The sequence below is a fragment of the Papaver somniferum genome, chromosome 5 (assembly GCF_003573695.1).
Source record: "Papaver somniferum cultivar HN1 chromosome 5, ASM357369v1, whole genome shotgun sequence".
In the NCBI taxonomy this organism is placed as follows: Eukaryota; Viridiplantae; Streptophyta; class Magnoliopsida; order Ranunculales; family Papaveraceae; genus Papaver; species Papaver somniferum.
This window is the reverse complement of record NC_039362.1, coordinates 190,257,239-190,278,194: the sequence shown is the minus strand read 5'-3', so window position 1 is coordinate 190,278,194 and position 20,956 is coordinate 190,257,239. Positions and strand designations below refer to the sequence as shown.

General features: G+C 36.9%; 2 protein-coding genes, 1 non-coding gene and 1 pseudogene across 3 annotated transcripts; 1 reads left to right on the top strand and 3 right to left on the bottom strand.

Annotated features, from left to right (window-relative positions):
* Positions 1 to 2,671: 2,671 nt before the first annotated feature.
* LOC113284062 (ARF guanine-nucleotide exchange factor GNL2-like) lies at positions 2,672 to 7,171 on the bottom strand. The gene is made up of 2 exons (XM_026533460.1): positions 6,089 to 7,171; positions 2,672 to 5,858 (listed from the first exon to the last, which is right to left on the bottom strand). Exons 1-2 carry the CDS (start codon positions 7,150 to 7,152, stop codon positions 2,756 to 2,758), a joined length of 4,167 nt encoding a protein of 1,388 aa, XP_026389245.1. The 5' UTR covers positions 7,153 to 7,171; the 3' UTR covers positions 2,672 to 2,755.
* A 256-nt stretch (positions 7,172 to 7,427) lies between these two features.
* On the bottom strand, positions 7,428 to 8,896 carry LOC113278365 (F-box protein PP2-B10-like). Its single transcript, XM_026527225.1, has 2 exons — positions 8,720 to 8,896; positions 7,428 to 8,415 (listed from the first exon to the last, which is right to left on the bottom strand). The coding sequence occupies exon 2, from the start codon at positions 8,376 to 8,378 to the stop codon at positions 7,476 to 7,478; it is 903 nt and encodes a 300-aa protein (XP_026383010.1). The 5' UTR covers positions 8,379 to 8,415; positions 8,720 to 8,896; the 3' UTR covers positions 7,428 to 7,475.
* A 141-nt stretch (positions 8,897 to 9,037) lies between these two features.
* Positions 9,038 to 9,109, top strand: TRNAD-GUC. The gene has a single exon. It is a non-coding gene; the product is annotated as a tRNA-Asp (tRNA).
* Positions 9,110 to 9,185: 76 nt separating this feature from the next.
* On the bottom strand, positions 9,186 to 10,758 carry LOC113278364 (annotated as a pseudogene).
* Positions 10,759 to 20,956: the final 10,198 nt, after the last annotated feature.

Sequence of the window (20,956 nt, the reverse complement as noted above, 5' to 3'; positions counted from 1 at the left end):
TATGAGAGTCTATATTTAGGAGATATGCACATTAAGTTGTGAGAGTTATATTAGGAAAGTGTCTATGTTTAGAGTTTGATCTTAGTTAGGAAAGTACCTTGAGTGGTCGTCAAGTTTGTGAACAATATAAATAGGTCGTTGAGCCATGAAAGTTAAGACACCGAATTATTATCAATGTAGTCGTTTATGCTTCCGCGTTTATACTCTCCTCTCTCTTGCTCGATCCTTAACATGGTATCAGAGCAAGGTGAGAGGTAGAGAGAGGAGAGGAAGAAAAGTAGAGAGTTTTCGGTTTAGGGTTTAAATAATGAGTTAAAGAAGAAGAAGAAAAAAAAAATTGAATAAGCGAGAGGAAGCGAGACTATCATCAGAAGAGGAAGATAATCGTGTTATGTTTGATGATAAGAAGAAGGCGTAACTCTTGGTCTTATGCTGCTGCTGCTGAAGAGTATGTTGCCTGTCAAACCTCTTACAAAATCGTGTGGTTCACCAAATCAGGGGAACGAAACCTTGAGGAGTTTGGGTTTGTTTGAAGCTGTGGTTATGGCCGCGAAAATAGCTAACAAGAGAAGCATGCTGCCGTTTAAATTCGAGATGAAAATTGAGTTTAGGGCATGATATTGATGCCGAAAAACATGGCAGATGATTATACTTAGCAGTCTATGGGTTGAAACACAAGATGCTGTCATCAAAAAGTGATGATTGCTGTTGATATAAGAAGAATTCGAAGCCAAAATTGTCACAAAGTTCAGTTCGAGGTTGTTTGGTTTTGAGATCGAGTTCGTGGAGTTGTTTGTTTCCAAGTGGGAACTGAAAAAAGAGGGAGAACCATGCAACCGAGGACGATAAAGAAGTGAAGAAACGGATGAATATGGGTGATGGTTAGCAACAGATGGAAACTCGAAATGGTGCGAGATCAAAGAGGTGTGTGACAAGAATTAGAAGAAGAACTGTTGCTTCTGTGTGATATGAAGAGAATAGAGCTGTGACCGATGGTGATTCATGGGGTTCGAATCTGTTTTGAGAATGCAGAGAAGAACCCTAGTGAAACAACTAAAGAAAATGTTGTGTTGTTGTGGACTCGAGAAGGAGTTTTGGGTCTGATTTTGAAAGCTCTAACATATAGAGAAGTTGATTGCCTCTGTTAGAATTCAGTGATGACTAATGGTTAGAAGATGGATTTCGAAACAAAGAAGAAGTTGAAGGTGATCTGAAGACGGGCTGAAAGCCTGAAAGAAAATATAGAAGAAGAAGACAAGGTGTTTGTTTAAATGCAAACAAGTGTGACAATTATGTCGTAGAGTTGCAAAATCTGTCACATATTCAGAAGTGTGGCAAATATGATAGCGCGAAAAATTTGTAACAACAAAATAACAAGAAACAATAGTTACAGCTTGTGGCAGAAGCGTGACGAGAAGAAAGATTGTGAGAGAATCTTGAAAACCAAAGAAGTGTAACAGTTTTCGCAACAAAAGCATGATTGGAACAAAGAAGAATAAAAGAAGAAACAACAAAAATGTTGTGAAGAAAAAAAATCATTAAGATGTGATGAGAGAAAGAACAACAATAGTATGTTAAAATCCTATGAGTTGTAGAGAATAACAAAAATGGGTTAAATTCTAAGGAGTACAGAAGTATTCTACCCAAGAAATCGAAGGGGACCGCAATGTCCTTAAACTACAATTGGGACCGAAATCGTCCTTAAACTACGAAGATGGGACCGAAATGTCCTAAAACTACGAAGAGGACCGAAATGTCCCTAAACTACGAAGATGGGACCGAAATGTCCTAAAACTACAAAGAGGACCGAAATGTCCCTAAACTACGAAGAGGACCGCAATGTCCTTACATTTCCGAAGAGGACCGAAATGTCCCTAAACTACGAAGGGGACGAAACGTCCTTAAACTACGAAGAGGACCGAAATGTCCTAAAACTACGAAGGGGACCGGAATGTCCTTAAACTTCCATTGGGACCGTAATGTCCTTAAACTTCCGAAGAGCACCATAATGTCCTAAAACTATGATTGGGACCGTAATGTCTTAAAACTTCCGAAGGGGACCGAGATGTCCTAAAACTATGAAGATGGGACCGAGATGTCCTAAAACTACGAAGGGGACCGAGATGTCCTAAAACTATGAAAATGGGACCGAAATGTCCAAAAACTACGAAGAGGACCGTAATGTCCCTAAACTTCCGTAGAGGACCGAAATGTCCCTAAACTACGAAGAGGACCGTAATGTCCTTAAACTTCCGAACTGGACCGAAATGTCCCTAAACTACGAAGGGGACGAAACGTCCTTAAAATACGAAGGGGACCGAAATGTCCAAAAACTATGATGAGGACCGAAGTTGGAAGATTTTTTTTAAGTGTTAGCAAAAGCTAAGTTTAAATTTCTTTTGTCCAAGATGGGCATTCGTGATCTACATGCTCCATCTTGAGGGAGGGTATTAGGAAATAATATATGAGAGTCTATATTTAGGAGATATGCACATTATGTTGTGAGAGTTATATTAGGAAAGTGTCTATGTTTAGAGTTTGATCTTACTTAGGAAAGTACCTTGAGTGGTCGTCAAGTTTGTGAACAATATAAATAGGTCGTTGAGCCATGAAAGTTAAGACACCGAATTATTATCAATGTAGTCTTTTATGCTTCCGCGTTTATATTCTCCTCTCTCTTGCTCGATTCTTAACAGAAACCAAAAAAATTACAACAATTTTCTATTTATACAAAAAAATAACCAAAATTTTCTGACTAAAATTCATCAGGAAATAGTTCTTCTTTCAACGAAGGAGCTATCCATTGTATCTGAACATGTGTAATATCCCACAACTCATTTTCTTCAGTGTGCACTAAAATTTCCTTCTCTTTCATTTCTGTTATAATCTTCTTCAGCAGTTCCGGTATCAATGCCTGCAACCCAGTTTCATCGTCGTCTCCTAACTCCGTTTTCATACATGTATCCATCCTTCTCAACACTCCTAACCAAAACGTACGAAACCCCGAACTCTGAGATAACGGTGTCAAGAACTGCAAGAAGACTTCTTTCAGTAGCTCCATTGCTAGCTTTAATGTAGCTGCCATACTTTTCATCTCCTTTGTTGCATTATCTCTTCTCGAATACTCTACTAGCTTTTCATGTAAATCATCAACCATTGCAAAGATTACTAAGTTGAAACAGTTGATGCAGTTATTCGATGTGAACCCGAGTTGTTCTGCTAATATGAAGCTCTTCTGTAATGCTAACACTGCATGGTTTCTTATATCTTCTCTTCTGACTAAACTAGTTTTTCTAAGTGATTCTACTAGTTTAATGAATAGATTCATCGTCGAGTTATACGAGTTCGGATTCTTGTCCTCGAATGATGAACCGCTATTGTTACTAGTATTGCTCCCTGGATCTGAGTAATCATTTCTGTACCACTGAATTAACAGGTTTACTGAATCTGCCATTAAGTCTAATATCTTCCAACTCTTCTCCAGAGGACTAATCTTGAGTGCAGCAAACCCGAATGCGCAATCTATGCAGTATGCGTAATTGATCTTTGAAACATGGATACCATCTGACATCAACATAATCAGTGCTTCAACTCCTTGATCATAAGTTTCCGGGTGTCTGCCTGAGATTGATAACAAATGTAGGATTGATTTCCAACCAAGTTGTGTCTGGATATTTGCAGGGAACTCGATCAGCATCTTACTCACTGCCTGCGTAATGGTTCCACTGCATGTGTCTAGAATTTCTTTATCAAGCTTCCACATTAAGTTTATGGATTTGAAGATGTTTTCTTCTGACACTTTTTCGGTTCGGTACGAATTAAGGAGCTTGAGGCAGATTTTGAAAAGACTTAAAATAGCCTTCTCTGCAAATGGACATGGTGAAAAGAGAGGAAACTGAGCTACTAAAATCAGGTAATCATTGAATAAAGGCCAGAACTTGGAGAATCTGTGAAGGTTGGCTAAAGTAAGCGTAACGATCAAATCCCAACAGAATCCAACAGTTTCTTCTTCTTCGACCGGGGTGCTGAACTTCTGGCCTTTTCCAGCTGCTGCAAATATCAAGGATCTGCCTAGACTTTCTAATGAATCTTCAGGCAATATTGGGCTATTACTAAAGATGCTATCAATGTGACATTGTTGTATGATTTTCAAATTATGCTCGAAATCATTACCAGACGCCGCTTGGAGTAATGCATCTTCAGTGCAGTCAAGTGACAGGAAGTGTGAGAATCTCCCAGTGCCTCCTAAACCAGATGCCTGCCTGCTAGAACCATGGCCTAAATCGAACGACGTGAAACTTACGCCTGACTCGGATTTGGAGTCCCTTTGAATGTCAGATGATGATGTTGAATCCGGCTCAAGTAGGGATTGAGGAAGTAACTTAAGTCTCTTGAGTTTCAATAAGCAATCCACTATATTTCTCCATCCACCTCGAACGGAATCTCCAAACTTATTAATGATAGAAAACACCCCGAGAGTCGCCATTCTAGGCTTCATGTCGTTGCTGAAAGCATATATGGTTTCTTCTGCAGTCGAGTACGGATTAAGAAGCATGGTAAACTTGCAGAAGGATGCAATTAGCTCATCAAGTGTGTCTTCTAGCCCGAACCGCGCAATCCTGGATACTGAAAATAACCCTTCAATGCATTCATGCAGAGTTTCATCTTCACTTGCATGTTCAAATATTGCAGACAATGCCGCAACAGAAGGTCCTGCAATGGATGCAAACATATCTCTGCCTAAACAGTTGGTATAGCTGCAGAGGATGAAGGGTTCAGTGACCTTAGATCTATTTATTATATCAATCCATCTATTTGGGTTCATAAGTACCGGCGCACCGGACTGCCCGAATATCGTAATGGCGTTGTTAGAAATGGACTGAAAAAGTTCTGACAGATATTTCCTAGGAAGATCTTTGCCTCCATTAATAGCTCTATTGTTCCTGATAAACTCGTCTTCGGTCATCTTCTTTTTCACTTGCGGATTATGTTGATCTGTATTGAGCATAATGAGTGAATAGCACAGAATGAACACTGCATCTTTGCTGACAAATATCTCTGACGACTGCTGATCATAGAATTTCTCAGAGAATGCTTCAAGAATTCTTTGAATCTTCTGAGACTCTCCAGGCAACCGAAATGTCTCCAGGTAAGTTCGAAGCCCTGTGTCGAGAATCATTCCGTTAAAACTAAATGTGTCAGTGAATTCTTCAAGTACTTGCAAGTAAAATTCGTCAGGGTCACCAAGGAAGTCACCAATCTTGCTCTTATCTAAACCAGGTGTGAATCTGAAAAACAAAGCTAGAGCTTTCGCTTCCGGTGGCTCTGGAGTCAAATGAGTGATTCTCAGATAATCCAACCCCTTCTTCTCATCTCTATTGAAGTGATTAGCTGCTATCAATAGCTTTCTCTTTTGTGCTTTCCTGAACCGAAGAGATTCAATCCACGCTTCCGTATTCCCATTGCTTTTGCTCTCCCCTATCCAGAATGGCTTATATTCAGAAACAACAACTGGATAACTCGGAACCGAGGTTGGATTTGCATCTTCGTCGATGTTATCCGCAATGTTGTTAAGTACTATAAGTAGACCTTCAAAAGCTTGCATCTGCAAACTGGTTAGCGGGGTCGATGGCACAGGGAAAGCAAGTTTGCACAGCAACTTCCCAATCTCTTCAAATAAATTCCGAAACGCTGGATCGCAGTCGTAATTTACGTACATCTCGATTACAAATGTTGGCTGCCTGCAAAAACTTATAACTCCTTCTAATGCCACTTCTTGCAGTTGAGGTGAACTGCCTCCATTTGCAACTTTTAGCAACACAAATGAGAAGAAAGCTTCCAGTTGGAGTCTAACATACCTGCAAAACATCAATATCGATTTCTCATTTAGACATAATCCAGCAAGTATCATCGAATTTCGCTTAGTTTCATGAATTTAAGGCACAATTAGAAGTGACCTATGTTGTGAAAGGCGAGCTAGGCGCTCGCCTAGGCGCCCTAAATCGCAAATTAGTGAGCCATTATGCGTTTTTGGTTGCCTAGGCGCCTCGCCTAGCGCCTAACATAACATAGAAATTTGGAACATTACCTACGTAGAAAATGGTAGATGTTGAGAACAGTACTGCAAATCATGGATAACAAAAGTGGGCTAGAACAACTCCCATAGTGAATCAAATGGTGAAAGAGGTCATTCTGAATCATCTTCAGAAGCCTTGGGTGCGCTCGTATTTCTTCGCCACTTAACTCAATTGCTGAGTTAATCAATATAAGAGCGAAAACCTGAACATCCTCGTCAGAAGTGGTTGATGTGGATCCATCTGTATCTACAACTTCCACAACATTCAACAATGAACACAAGAAATGGAATATATCTATTGCACAGCGTGCACCGTATCCATTATCATGAGCATTTGAAAGTTGTTCATCATCGTCAGATTCCGAATTCTCGCGAACATTATCGATTTCAGGAAAGCGAGCAAATATTATCTGCACTAATTCATGCATTGTGTGCCTAGCATTACATTGCAGCAAATCACCTTTGCTTGCAGACTGCTGCACTACCTGGAAACAAGTATTCACTAAGGTGCAAACAGAGTGATCCGTCAAATATATAGACGCGCCATTCCTCATAATACCAATCAACACCTGCAGCACCTTCATTAACACAGCGTCTTCGGCTGTAGAATCCGTCTTCTCCAACCGGCAACTTGTTACACCGGTTACAATCGAATTGATCGCATCTTGAACACCGGGTGTTTTTTCGTTGAATATATCGAGTTTTAGAATCTTGAGAATTGCGGACAATGCAACACCAGTTGCAGATGCAGGGATTTCGTCGCTTTGAATAACATCTAGAAATGGACCTAAATATACTGAAGGATCTATCTTGTGCCATTCTTGTTGCGGATTGAATATTAATGCGCGTAATGCTTTTAAAGATGTTAGCAATGTGGAATCGTAATTGTCTTCTGTTAAGAATTGTGAATTACTATCCGGTATTCGCCGAATCACAGCAAGAACAGCTCCAACTTCTGTATTTAACATACAAGATATTCCAAGTTCTTTTTTCCTTAATTTTGAAAATCTCTTGTTCTTCTGTACACCTGTTGAACCATTTTCTTCGTCGGAATCTTCTTCGATTGCTCTCGCCATTGTTGATAGCTTAATTTTAGGTACAGATTCAGGGTAAACAAAAAAAAAAAAAAATGTTCCAATTTTTTTTTGAAAAACAGTTGGATTGAAACTGGTGGACATAAGTTTGTTTAGGAAAATACAGTTATATTGCAATGACAAATTTGCCACTATGATTGCTAGCAAATAACACGATAAATATAGAATTTTCAACATTAGTAACCGAGTAAAAGGGAAATGAAAAAAAAAAAATACACAAAATCTTTTTTCAAGACGATTTACAATAACAACTCCATAGCGTATGTGTAATATTTAAATAAAATCACAAAGAAATTTTAGGGGTTTTACGGTATTTGTGTGTCCACCTTGGGTCTAAGTTCCATACCTTGGACAATAATGCCATACTTGGATCCTAACCTCTCAGTCTCAAGCACAGACATATGCACATCCCCGCCCTCGTCTTCTTCTAATTCTTCGTTATAGAAATGACCCATCTCAACCTCCATCCATCCATCTCCTCTCTCCCGTGCAACATATTGACCCGCCAACGTTGGGTCCAGTGGAGAATGTTCGCCACCATTGTCCACTAAGTAGACGTGTCTCTCTTCGCTGCACACCTCATTGTTACCAGCAGCTCTTCCAACGAGTTCGACTTTGGCTTTTACAGGTTGATCAAATCCGTAAACTACATCTTTAAACTTCAGCACAAGGTAAGCTGCATAGAAGGTCTTAGGTGACAGCAATCTAGTATCGAGCTTCCCGCGGATTTCAATCCAGCGTATCCACTTCAGTTCGGCCACCTTAGCAAGCCTGGAGCCAGGGTAACCTCGCCAATACCAGTGCTGAGGATTGTCTCCGTGAGCAATTGCAAGCTCCTTTGCTCCAAGCATGATAAATTTCTTCCCACTAGATTTTTCCAGCTGAAAGCTCTTAAGACCACCATCAATGAGAAGTGGGTAATCGGATAGTCGATAATATAACTCTTTCTTAGATGAGGCAGCTGACAGAAAAGGATAAAATGCTCTAGAAATGATGTCTTGATAATCGGGGGGCATAAATTTCTCCCAAACAACATCTGAATCAGCTGCAGATTTAAAAAGAGTTGAAACCAGACAAGACCTACATGCATCTGCAGGCGTTGTCAGAGCTAGGATGTCAGATATGCATCCTTCTGGTAGTCTTTCGATATTGTTAATAATATCTTCTGATATTTCCACCAGTACCTCTTCTTTCTCTGCTCTTTCCATCGTTGACTTTACCTCGGATTCTGTATCTAGATTGTTTCTGCAAAATGGGGAAAAGAACGAAGAAACAAGAGAAATTTAACATCGCCAACCCAAATAACAACATTTGTACTTGTCAAACAAATCCACTAGCATTTTATGCCAAGTTAGGCTATTCAAGGGGGTTTTAATTTCATATTACATACTCATTCGAGTCATTTCATTAGCTTAATTGGAGTTTGGGATTACATGAAAATTATTATCTACGTAAGAAAGAAAAGATCCAACTATAAAGAGTGGTGTGATTATACAGATATACCAAGGTAACAAGATTAGAGCAAACATTAGAAATCAAAGGTACCAACCACCAATTTCAGGGAAGAAGCTCCAAAAGTCAGACCAGAGATAGACCAAATTATTTGTTTTAACATAGGAGGACTCGTATATACACGAGACTGAGTCTAGCAGAGGCAGTACTTCACTTTGGACCTGTCAACTGTGTTTAGGTTGTGTTGAACCCGTCTGACTCTCACCTTCATTATACTGGTAGCCAAAATGAAGGAGTTGAGTTGATTCCCAAACATAAATCAAAATCCTAACACCTTCCTCCTTCGAAAGCACACCCAAATTCCACCTTTGAAGACTTTGGCTTTATAATTAATTGAAAGAGAACCAACAACAAAGTCGTTGTAGTATAGTGGTAAGTATTCCCGCCTGTCACGCGGGTGACCCGGGTTCGATCCCCGGCAACGGCGTCTTTTTTTACTTTTTTTTTTTTTTTTTTTTTTTTCCTTCAACTCTCTGGCTTTACACCAAATTGTTCAACAGATATACCCAAAGCAGCTGCTTTCACTAACAAAATTCACACGCTAGACATATTTCATAGATCATAAATCAAGACATTTTACATTACATTAACAATCCATAGCATGTTTGTAATATTTATTCAACAGAAGTATAAATATAGTGGTATCAACCTTACAAAGAAATTTTAGGGGTTGTACAGTATTTATGTGTCCAGCTTGGGTCTAAGTTCCATACCTTGGACAATTAGGCAATACTTGCCTAGTAACCTCTCAGTCTCAAGCACGGACATATGCACCTCCCCACCCTCGTTGTCTCGTCCACCTTCATTATAGAAATGACCCATGTCAACCTCCATCCATCCATCTCCTCTCTCATGTGCAACATACTGACTCTCCAACACTGGATCTGATGGAGAATGTTCGCCACTAGAATCAAAATAGACAAGTCTCTCTTCGCTACACACACTATCGTTACCACCAGCTACTTCGATTTTGGCCTTTATAGGTTCATCCTCAAATCCATTATCACCTTCCTTGAACTTTAGAACAATGTAAGCTCCGTAGACGGTATTTGGTGATAGCAATCTGGTATCAAGCTTCCCACGGGTTTCAAGCCAGCATACCCATTGAAGTTCGGCCACCTTGGGAAACCTGGAGCCAGGGTAACCTTCCCAGCGCCAGTGGTTAGGATTGTCTCCCCAAGCAATTCCAAGCTCCTTTGCTCCAAGCATGATACATTTCTTTCCACTAGATTTTTCCAACTGAAAGCTCTTAGAACCACCATCAATGAGAAGTGGGTCATCACTTAGTCTTTCTTAGATGTGGCAGCAGCTGGCGGAAAAGGATGCAATGCTCTAGAAATGATGTCTTGATAATCTGCCGGAAGGAATTTCTCCCAAACAGCATCAGAATCAGCAGCAGATTTAAAAAGAGTTGAAACAAGACTGGATCTACACACGTCTGCAGGTGTTGTTAGAGATAGGATGTCAGATATACATCCTTCTGGTAATCTTTCTAGATTGTTAATATCTGCTTTTGCCACCAATTCTTCTTTCTCTGCTCTTTCCATTGTTGACTGACTTTACCTTGGATTCTGTATCTAGATTGTTTCTGCAAAAGGGGGAAAAACAAAGAAAGATACCCCAAATTACAACACTCGTACTTGTCAAACAAATTCAATAACATTAGAAAATTTTCTAAATCAATGGATATGAAAAAAGAGAAAGAACAAAGTCCCAGAAAACTCAAAAACCCAATTTCTTTTCACCACAGTTCCTGTTTGCAATCATGATACGTAGTTTGGGTATTCAAGGGGTTTCAATTTCATACTACTGATCTCATATTCTCATTATTGAATTAGGGATTTCATGAAAAATGATGATCCACCTAAGGAAAAAATAAATTTTAACAATGAAAGAGTAGCGTGATTATATACCAAGATTTGAGCAAACACTAAAGGGAGCAAGAAATTACTAACCACCAATTTCAGGGAAGAAAGAAGATCCGAAGCATACAGAATGTCCGCAAAACCTAATTCTAAAATATTCTTTCCCACACAAACTATTGTTTTCACCGAGAACTCGCATGGACAAGTTATTGTGTCACACTGTCACTTAATAACACCTACTATTCTTCTTTGAAGCATATTACACGTATATTACGCCCCCGAAATTTAGCTCAAAATTCTGGCCGGCCACCGGCATATAAAAGCAAGTCTTACGGTGAAATTCATCCATCTTCCATCTTCCACGCCTCCTCATCATTTGGAAGTGTGGATGGAAACGCAAATGTAATGGTGAATAGTAGAAACGCTATTCTTAATAGCATTTTACGCTAATTTTAATAGCGCTCAAAAAACACTATTAAGAATAGAGCTTTTTTATCAATCGTTAGATTCTCAACAACTCAGTTTAAATCTATGAATAAAAAAAAAAACGCTATTCTTAATGGAGCTAAGCTCTATTCTTAATAGCGTTTTTTGTCTTTTAGCGCGTTATTCTTAATAGCGTTTTACGCTATTCTTATTAGCGTTTCCATGGATTCCACGGACCATTCCACCAAATCATGGAACCCTGCTTGGATTTTCTGTGGAAGAGCCCAACTTGGAAGCCATTAGACTTGACATTCCATGGATTTTCCACACTTGGAATAGGTTGGATTCCACCATAAGACTTGCTCTAAACAAGTTAGTGTCCACCTTTTTCTTCTTCTTCCCGAAAAGAAGGATCGGATCCTTAATCATTCATTTAACTATTTTCCCTCTGAGAACCCTGCTGTAAAACAGGATTGGGATATGGGTTACATTGATAGTTTCAAAAATGAAACTGTAAATTATTTTAGGATTTTAAAGTTTTCACCAGACCATGTCTTCTTGAGACCATAACGATTAAAGAAATTAGATAAGTGAGCTGCCTTAATTTTATGGTATCTACTTCTTAAAATGAAGCCTTGCACTTTAAAGTTTATGCAAGTTTTGGAGTCTACATTGTAGTCTTCACTTTAAAGTCTACATTGTAGCCTGAAATTAAGCCGCCAATAATACCAACTCTACTGCAAAAGAAAATTCAGAAAGCTAAGTGACTTAATTACTAGTTCTCGTACTTTGGATATTGAAAAATTGGCACCTTGTTTTGATCAAAACACAATTGAGAAAATACTGAAAATCCCAATCCCAATTAATAATACTTTGGATGAAGTTATTTGGACCCTAATAAATTTACTGTTAAGTCTTTATACAACTCTTTAAACTTTTCTAATAGAGAAAATCAAGATTGGAACAAAATTTGGGATATGCAAACTACTCCATCTATTAAAATGTTCATTTGGAAAGCATCTTACTCTATTTTACCAACTAATATGAGAGTTGCAACCATCTTACCTAATATTCAAACTTCTTGTCCTCTGTGCAATTTTGGTGAGGAATCTCTGTCATCTTTTATTACTTGTAATTTTGTTTCTCAGGTTTGGATGCATTTAAATTTTGACATGTCTTATCTTACTAACATACTAATAAACTTTCATGATTGGCTCAATACTTGGTTTACAGAGCATGATAGAAATGGCCTTGCAATGGACTGGCCGGTCCTCTGCAGTATAGTAAACTTGCATGTTTGGAAGGCAAGATGTAATGTAGTATTTAAAAAAAAATTAAACTAGATAGCATGGAAACAACCAAAAAAAAATAGCTAGGTTCATAAATAGTTTAATGAACATAACCAAAATGGACTATAATATTATGCAAAACCTTTACTACAAACCTATGAATGATGAACTATTGTTTTCACCTAGGACTCGCATAGACAAACTATTGTGTCACTTAATAACACCTACTATTCTTCTTTGAAGCCTATTACACGTATATTATGCCCCCGAAGTTTAGCTAAAAATTCTGGCCGGCCGACGGCATAAAAACATGTTAGTTTCCATTTCCTAACCAAATGTTTTCCATCCAAATGGGAGATAGGAGCAATGTTACTAGTTTCGGATTCCAGACTCGTGTTGGTAGGGTTGGGGTTGGTCGGGACCCGAACACATTGACAATGTTATATCTTGGGGAGGTACTCTAAATCTTTAAGTTACTTTTTGTTTCCAGATATGGGAGAAATAATCGTGTTTTCTTTGACACAAGGCTCAATGTTCAGGAGTGGTTAACAAATCAATATACTATATTTTCTTTTGAGCTCTTGCTTTTAAGGATTATGAAGTTATTAATTCTTCTGATGTAATGATAAAGTGGTGTAATATTTATTTTCAGCATAACTGAGTTTTGGTAGCATGTTACCAATCATCTCTATTTATTTATTTTCTACTCTGTTAGGGTGGTATAATCCTGTTATATCCTCTCCTTTATGATCAATCTAATCTTTTCTTTATCGATAAAAAAATAAAATCCTTTATACTTCCTAAGACTTAGCGTATGCAGTAAAAAAGTTGCAAGGTGTTGAGATTGGTCTTAGACTTGTCATTACACATGGTTTGTAGAATGTTCATGTTAGTTCGGACTCTTTGATTGTTTAAGTGTAAGAGCAAATCTTATGGTAGAATTCAAGCTTTTTTAAGTGCGGAAACAATATGAAATGCCAATTCTATGGCTTCTAAACTGGGTTATTGCACATTTTTTCCACAACATGTTCCATGGTTTCATGGAATGATTGGTGGAGTCCAAATGAAAACGGTATTTTGACTAGCGTTCAACACGGTTCGCGTACAAAAAGATAAAAGATGATATCCGAATAACGTTTGGTGCTATTCAAAAGCGCGCCCATAAAAAGTGGCGAAGTAAATCTTTTATAGAATAAAAGTGGTATAAAACTAAAAAAAATAAATCCACGTGACGGATTTAATTGTTGATTTTTTGACCAAATTAACAAACTAACGTATTATATTTTGAAAAAGAACAAACGTAACTAGTATTGACCACGTGAACCGATGAGTGTAAAATAATTAAAAAAAAAAAGTTTGACGCAAATCCAAATAACGTCCGACATTATCTCTTCTTGCGTTTGTTTTTTTACACTCTTCAGTTATAAGATTTGAGCTTTCCTGATCAATTCCAAATGCTGAGGTGTCACAGAGGATGAAATTCTTCCACCATGAGACTTCATATAAGAAACTGAAACCACCCAGAAATGTGCTGCAAATTTGAAGAATGGTAAAGTAAATGCTGCAAATCTCAATTCTGTCAAGTCTAGTCATTGTCTCAAAGTAAATAATTGTGTTGCTAATTCTTATTAGTTAGTGAGCATCCTAAGTATAAGTTTTCAGGATGGGATAGAGGTCAATTGACAATTTATGTTATGAGTTTGAGCAGATATTGATGGAGGACAGTACTAGAGAGATTTATTTTATATAGTCTTGTGCTACTGTTAGGCATGAGCATTTGGCAAAAAATCCGTGGATTCGATCTAGATCAACCGTATTTTTGCGTGTGGGTGCCCAAAATGTTCACTAACAGATTGGATGTAGATGTAATTTTTGAAATCCAAGGGATATTGTATTGGGTGTTGGGGCAGTCTAAAAAATTCGTTAGACATCAGTATCCATTAGATTAGAAATATTTATGGTACTTTTATAAAATATGGGGTTAGTTTAGTATTTTTATAGTCCACTATATAACAAACTTATCTCCTCATCATTTTCTTTCGTCAAACATTTAGGGCATGAGATTTAGATGCAAATTCAAGTTTTTTTTTTCCTTATTGGTCATTGTATTTAAGTCATTTTTGTGTTTTTTTTCTCAAATTTATAGTTATAATACTAACCGGGCCTTAAAACTAGGCAAATGCACGTCCATTTTCCCTTGTAAACATGCCCCATAAGCATGATGCAGCTTATTTAGCTTCCACGTCGTTCCAAAAATTCCCTTGTTCTGCTCAGGGTTTTAAGCCATTAAGGCTTATGCTGATGCATTATTTCATGCATATCTAGCTTTGGAGTCCTTCCTTAGGCATGAAACATGCCTTGTGTTATGCATAGGCCGTTGTAGCCTATATCCACCTCTTTACCTAGCTTAGGCATTGCTGAGAGCATGCACTTGTCTTTCTCGTGCCAAGAGTGCATCAATCAGGCTCATGTCGTACTTTCCCTAGGATTATGCAAGCTCCGCTAACTTGCATATTGTTGTATCTTACTTTCTGGTCATACCCAATGCGTCATTGGTGCATGTATACGTCGAACACCTTGATAATCCAAGGAATGGAATGCAACTTTCCTCATCAAGTTTGGCCACCATTCATCTCTTGTATCTCCATACTGGGTCAGATGATATGAAAGGCCAATATGTCGCAACCATCTCTCAGTTAGATGATATGAGCGACAACGTGCTGGACCGGCAATGCTGCAACTCATTACGGATGCCTAACTACCTTCCCTACTATGAAAGGATCAAGCACAAACCATAGTTCATCTTCGAACGCACCGCAACTTAAGCCAACTCGTTTGCAAGGTCGTGGCCAAGCAATAATGGTAATGACCTAGTCGGTGTAGGACGTTACGTCAAAATGCACAAAGGTTGTGCATTACTGAGTCTGTGGCATGGCATATATAACAATGCCCATGCTTAATATGCTCCATTGGAAAGGCTACACAACTATAAATGAGTCCTTAGCATCATTTATGCTCTTTCGGCTAAGCTATAAAGCTTACTTGGTGCATGGTCCTCATATGCACATTCAACAAACTACCCCTCCCTATATATGTTTTATTGACATTTCTACAACTGAAAGTTCGGGAGGAAAATGACATTCACCAAGCACCACTTTTGAGGTGCTTGCTTTACTATTCATGGTCGTTATCATTTATTTCTGAATAACCCTCTATGATGGTTGTACATTCAATTCTGTCCCATAAGCCAATTTCAATGTCCGGCCATGATGGCCGAACATTTCCTAAACCAGCCGGCTCTGGCCTGATGCAACGCAGTGATGTTATATTGTCCCTAAGACAATTACATGGTAATGTGCTATGTTAGCACTAACTTTGCTCAAGGACATCTACCCAACTGGACAAATGCATCATTTGATGCGAGATTGACCTTTGGATAATATAGCTTACATCTTACACCCTCTTGGTGCCATATTGGCCTTGACCAATATTCACAACATAATGCGTCATTTTGGCACCGTATTGGTCGAGGCCAATATTCCTTTTAGTATGCAACTGAAATTGAGCTTCATTTCATACCATGACGCATCTTTTAGCATGCGCCATGCTAAATACACGTGGTGTTACAAATCTGTCCATCCGCACATCAATTAGATGCAAATCCATTGGATGCTGGATTGGATGCAGAAGCTAAATTTGATACTCACAATGAATTAGATTGAATGCGGATGAAATGAAGTTTGGTCCATGCCGACCCATGGTCACTCCTTGTTGTTGTTTTGTTGTGCTTTATTTTATTTTATTTTTCTTGGTTTTGGGATTTTAGCCCAACTAATTCTGTCAAAAAATAAAATAATTAAAATGTATGAACCAACTGTGTGTCAAACTGAGGAGGAGGATGAAAATCCAGAAATTTAAATTGTGAAAATATTTTCTAATAAAGACGAGTATTGAAAGATATTATAAGTAATTTTGATAAGATTTTAAGTTTTTCTTGGATGTTAGAAACAAATTTCGGGTTGGATTACTGTTTAAAGTGGTTGTAACTCAGATTTAGTCGATGGTTGTAATGTAGCACTATAGCTTGCACACAAGCAATTAAAATTTCTATGTCCAAAGCACGGCTAATCCCAAAAATATATGGAATTTGATTAAGGACTAAAATAGAGATCAACGATATAAGAGTAAGCAAGAAATTATATCCCACTAGCCTCTCTACAATCACACGAGCATTAGTTCCTTATCCATCTTCGTCAGTTCCTGAAATTATCATCAAGACATCATGAAAAACAAACACTTATTATAATCCCCTGCGTTGTGAAAGATTGAATTCTATAACTCTCCTGATTCTTTCTCAGAATTTTGAAGGTTAAAAAAAATTATGTTTCCTCTCTAGAAAAGTAGATTTTTCATATTACTTGACAAATCAACTTTAAATAATGAAATTTATTTATGGGTATTAATTTCCCTGAAATCCTCAACGGTCGGAAAACGTCAATTTTGTTTATAGAGAACAAATAATATAAATGGAGTTTGAAACAAGCTCCTAAGAGATGTCATGAAAAGTTTGAAAATTTGATGATCGAAAAAGTAGTTCCAGAATTAATGAAAGTGACAATGCATATATTATAAGTTTGAGAATGTATATGCATTATCATTTACCGTGGAAGACTTGTCGAGTTTTTTTTCAAACTTTTCTGTAGCTAATGAAACTAAGAATGTGCTCTAACTTTGACATGAAAGACTTGTGGGGAAAGGAGTGTAATTCTTGGAATTAAAAGTACTGGATTTGATGATGATATTTCTATAGATCAATCTCATTACGTTGAAAAGATTTTTAAGAAGTATAACTATTTTGATCGTAAACTTGTTTGTACTCCCGTTGATTTTAGTTTTAAATTTTTTAAGAATACTAGAAATAACATTGTACATAACTAATATTCTAGTATAACAAGTAGTACTCTTTTTTATATAATTGATTGTACTAGACAATAATGCATATGCGATGGTTTTTTTTATGCAGGTTTACTAGTAATCAAGGTATGGAGCACAGGTTGGCAGTTGAGAGGGTTATGTGGCATCTGAAAATAACCTTTAACCTAGAATTGCGCTATGAAAATTTTTCGTAGTCCTTGAAGGATAATGTTATGTTGATTGGAATACACTTTTATATGACTATAAAGCCACAGGTAAATATTTATTCAATATTGTTGAAGGCGGTTTCGCTTGGAAATCCAAGAAACAAGTTATGTTAGCTCAGTATATAATAGAGTCTGAATTGGTAGTACTAGCAGTAGCTAGTGAAGAGGCAGGCTGGTTGAAAAACCTACTACCGCAAATCCATATATGGGATAGACCGGTACCAGCCATTTTGATCCACTGCGATAGTAAGGTAGATAATGTAAGAGTTCAAAATTACTATTAAAATCATAAGAGCCAACAAATTCTTCAAAAATACAACATATTTAAAAAAGTTCCCACAACTGCTAACGGCATGAGACTTATACACATTAGTATTGAGTCGTTTGTAATGGATAATCTACCTATAAATTGGAGATCCCAAAAAATAAGTTAAAAAGTAAAAATAATTGAGAAGTGATATAGATATAGTCATAGGTTTCAAATGGCATAATTTCCTAAAACGAGTGGAGGTTGAGTTTTTTTCAAAATCTATATGAGGCCTACAACTCTCTTTAGAGTGGGTACGAAGGTACATGAGTACTCTTGATAAATTCACCTATATGAATTTGAAGGTGTGGTGGCGTCATATGAGAACTTAGGCATTCCTCTGGAACGTTCATTTAAATTGGGATATAAGCACAAGGTCGTAACTTGATGTCTTTTGGACTTAAATCTTAGTATATATTTGTATGTTGGACCTTTTTATCTCATATGATTGGATTTCAAGACATATGTCATTCTATATACTGACATTAGAAAGTCTAACACTATGAAAAGGTTCAAATCGAATGACACCTATATATGTTTACGGACACACACATATATATATATATAATTGTTGCTAATGCTTTAAGAAAATATAAGTGGGAGATTGTTGGAAAATATTTATCAAAAGGATTTATCTTAATATTCTTATCAAAATTTAATTGTTAGCCCAGTGGTTAAGTAAATTGGGCTTTGAGGGTGAGGTCTTAGGATCAAGTCTCTTCCCTTACTGATTAGGTGTATACATGACCAAGGCCCATACTACTGTGAAACAAATACATTTACATGCATATATACACCCAATAGGAGAAGCAGTTTGATCCCAAAACCACATGTGCAAAGCCCAAAATACTTAACTACTAGTTTACTAATTAAAGTTTTGTGATAATTTATCTCTCCACTCTCTCCATAAAAAGAAAAACAAAGAAACTAACTTTTTCTAAGAACCTATTTTGCTCATATCTAGTCTTTTTTTCTTTCTGATAACAAAGTGAATTTTATTTTATTTAATGAAAGTCAGGCATAGAATGCCTTCTCATAACACATGAAATCCAAGGAGAGTAATCTACAAGCAGTTTGTCTCTCCTTACTTTTTTAGAGATGCAGTCTGCTAAGTTATTTAGGTCTCTCTTAACATGAGAAACTTTGCAGAATTTAAAAGATGAAACTATAGTTTTAATACTTGAAATTAAATTGTTATTCTCACATCTAACTTGAGATGCGTCTGACATGATTGAATTCAACACCGTCTCAGCATCAACAATCAGATGAATCTCTTCAATATTTTGTGCTTTAATCAAACTCATAGCTTCTAAGACATCCATGCATTCTCCGGCTTCTGGGTCGATTATTCCATCTGCATAAGATCCTTTGATCCCTTCATATTCACCTGCAGTAGAAACGAGCACCATACCAGTGTCAATGGAATTAGTAAGATAATCAAAAGAAGCATCCACATAAACTTTTGCTATATTGTTAAGTTGTTGTTCAATAATCTTAGTTTGTGTCTTCATAGTAATACTATGTTGATCTTCCAGCAGAAAATTATGTAAATGCATATTAATTCTAGAGACAGTAAGAGAAGGGTTGAGAGATTTGTCCTGAAAGATATATTCACATCGTTCTTTCCAAATGATCCAATAACCAACCATGAGTGTCACCCTCCATTTATCTTGATCTTCTGCTCAATTCGTGGCATTACTATCAAACCAGGAAATAACCCATTCTTTGATACTGCTACAATTCGCTGCAACTTGATCAATATTAATATTAAGGAGACTCCAAACTGCTCTGGAATGTATGCATTGGAGTAGCAAATGGAAGAGAGTTTCTTCTTGACGATTACATATGTTGCAGTGAGGACCGATGTCATTATTGAATCCAGCGGTTTTATCATTTGTCTGAATAATTTCCTTGAGACACTTCCAGATAAAAAACTTGACTCTGTGTGGCAGTTACATTTTCCAGAGGGATTTCCAAACTTCCTTAGAGACTGTGTTGTTAGCTTCATAGAAATGGAATATGTATTCCACTAATTTATTATATGCACTCTTCACAGTGAATAAACCATCTCTTGTATGTGACCATCTTGTTATATCTTCTTCATCAATTATGATCTGCATTCTAGAAATCTTGTCCACAACCTCAGGAGAAAAGAGTGTTTGGAGCAGATTGATATTCCAAGTTGAAGTATAAGGAAGTATTAATTCTGAAACATATATATAGCCCATATGGCTTAGAGAAGATGGTGTAGGCTTGTAATTCAAATTTATAATCCAAGTGTCATACAAATACGAGTTTTCCTGCCATTTTTTACTTCCATACTTACATTTTGTTGAAGATTCTTAAGTCCAACCTCAACCCCCTTCCAGATCCAAGATGAATTGCCTTTATCCTGATGAATATGTAGAAATTATTCATGTTTGAAATATTTAGCCTTGAGCAGTTGAGAACTTAATAAATCAGGATGCATATGAATTCTCCATGCCAGTTTGCAGAGAAGGGCATGATTCAACGTTTCCAATTACCTAAATCCCAATTCTTTTGGAATCCATAAGTTATTCCAAGATATTGGATTATTACCTTTGTTAGCCTTATAACCCTAGAAGAACTTTCTTTGCAGTGTGTCTAGCTTTTTGATTAATTTCTTGGGGATTTTGAATTTGCTCATTTGATATTGTGGGACTGCATTCAGAACTGCTTTAACCATTGTGCCTACCATCCTGACACATATTACTTCCTTTCCATGTAGAGAGTCTTCTTTCAAATGCAGAATTAATATCTTCAAAAGATTTAACTTTAGACGTACCAATGAGAGTAGGGGAATGATGGTTTTCAAATAGTGATTGTAGTTGTAGTGGTAAAAAGGGGTCTTTTCAGACTTGTGAAGAAAACAATTTTTTTTTTAGATTTAATTTAAAAAGGAAAATAAACAAAATAATTCAAGTTTAGAGAAAATTACCAAGACTAGGATTCCACCAATGACCAAATAAATAGTAAACTCTAAACAGTTTTTATGCAATTCTATCTTTAAAATCAATTCTAATATTTGCCTCAAATATGTTTTTGAAGTAATAATTGTAATTAAGAAGTATGAAACATCAAAAGTTATTAAAACCCAGCATGCTTCATCAAGTCAATTCACAATTATTCAATAAAAACCATTAATTCAAACTCAATTCATGCAAATAATTAAATAATAATATTGCAAATAAATAGAAAAATTAGAATTATACCAATAAATCTGTG

Excerpts from the sequence above, each read along its gene's own strand:
- LOC113278365 (XM_026527225.1), bottom strand. The coding sequence starts at position 8,378 with ATGGAAAGAGCAGAGAAAGAAGAGGTACTGGTGGAAATATCAGAAGAT.
- LOC113284062 (XM_026533460.1), bottom strand. The coding sequence starts at position 7,152 with ATGGCGAGAGCAATCGAAGAAGATTCCGACGAAGAAAATGGTTCAACA. Across the intron at positions 5,859-6,088 it reads ATCTACCATTTTCTACGTAG|GTATGTTAGACTCCAACTGG; the intron begins GTAATGTTCCAA and ends GATGTTTTGCAG.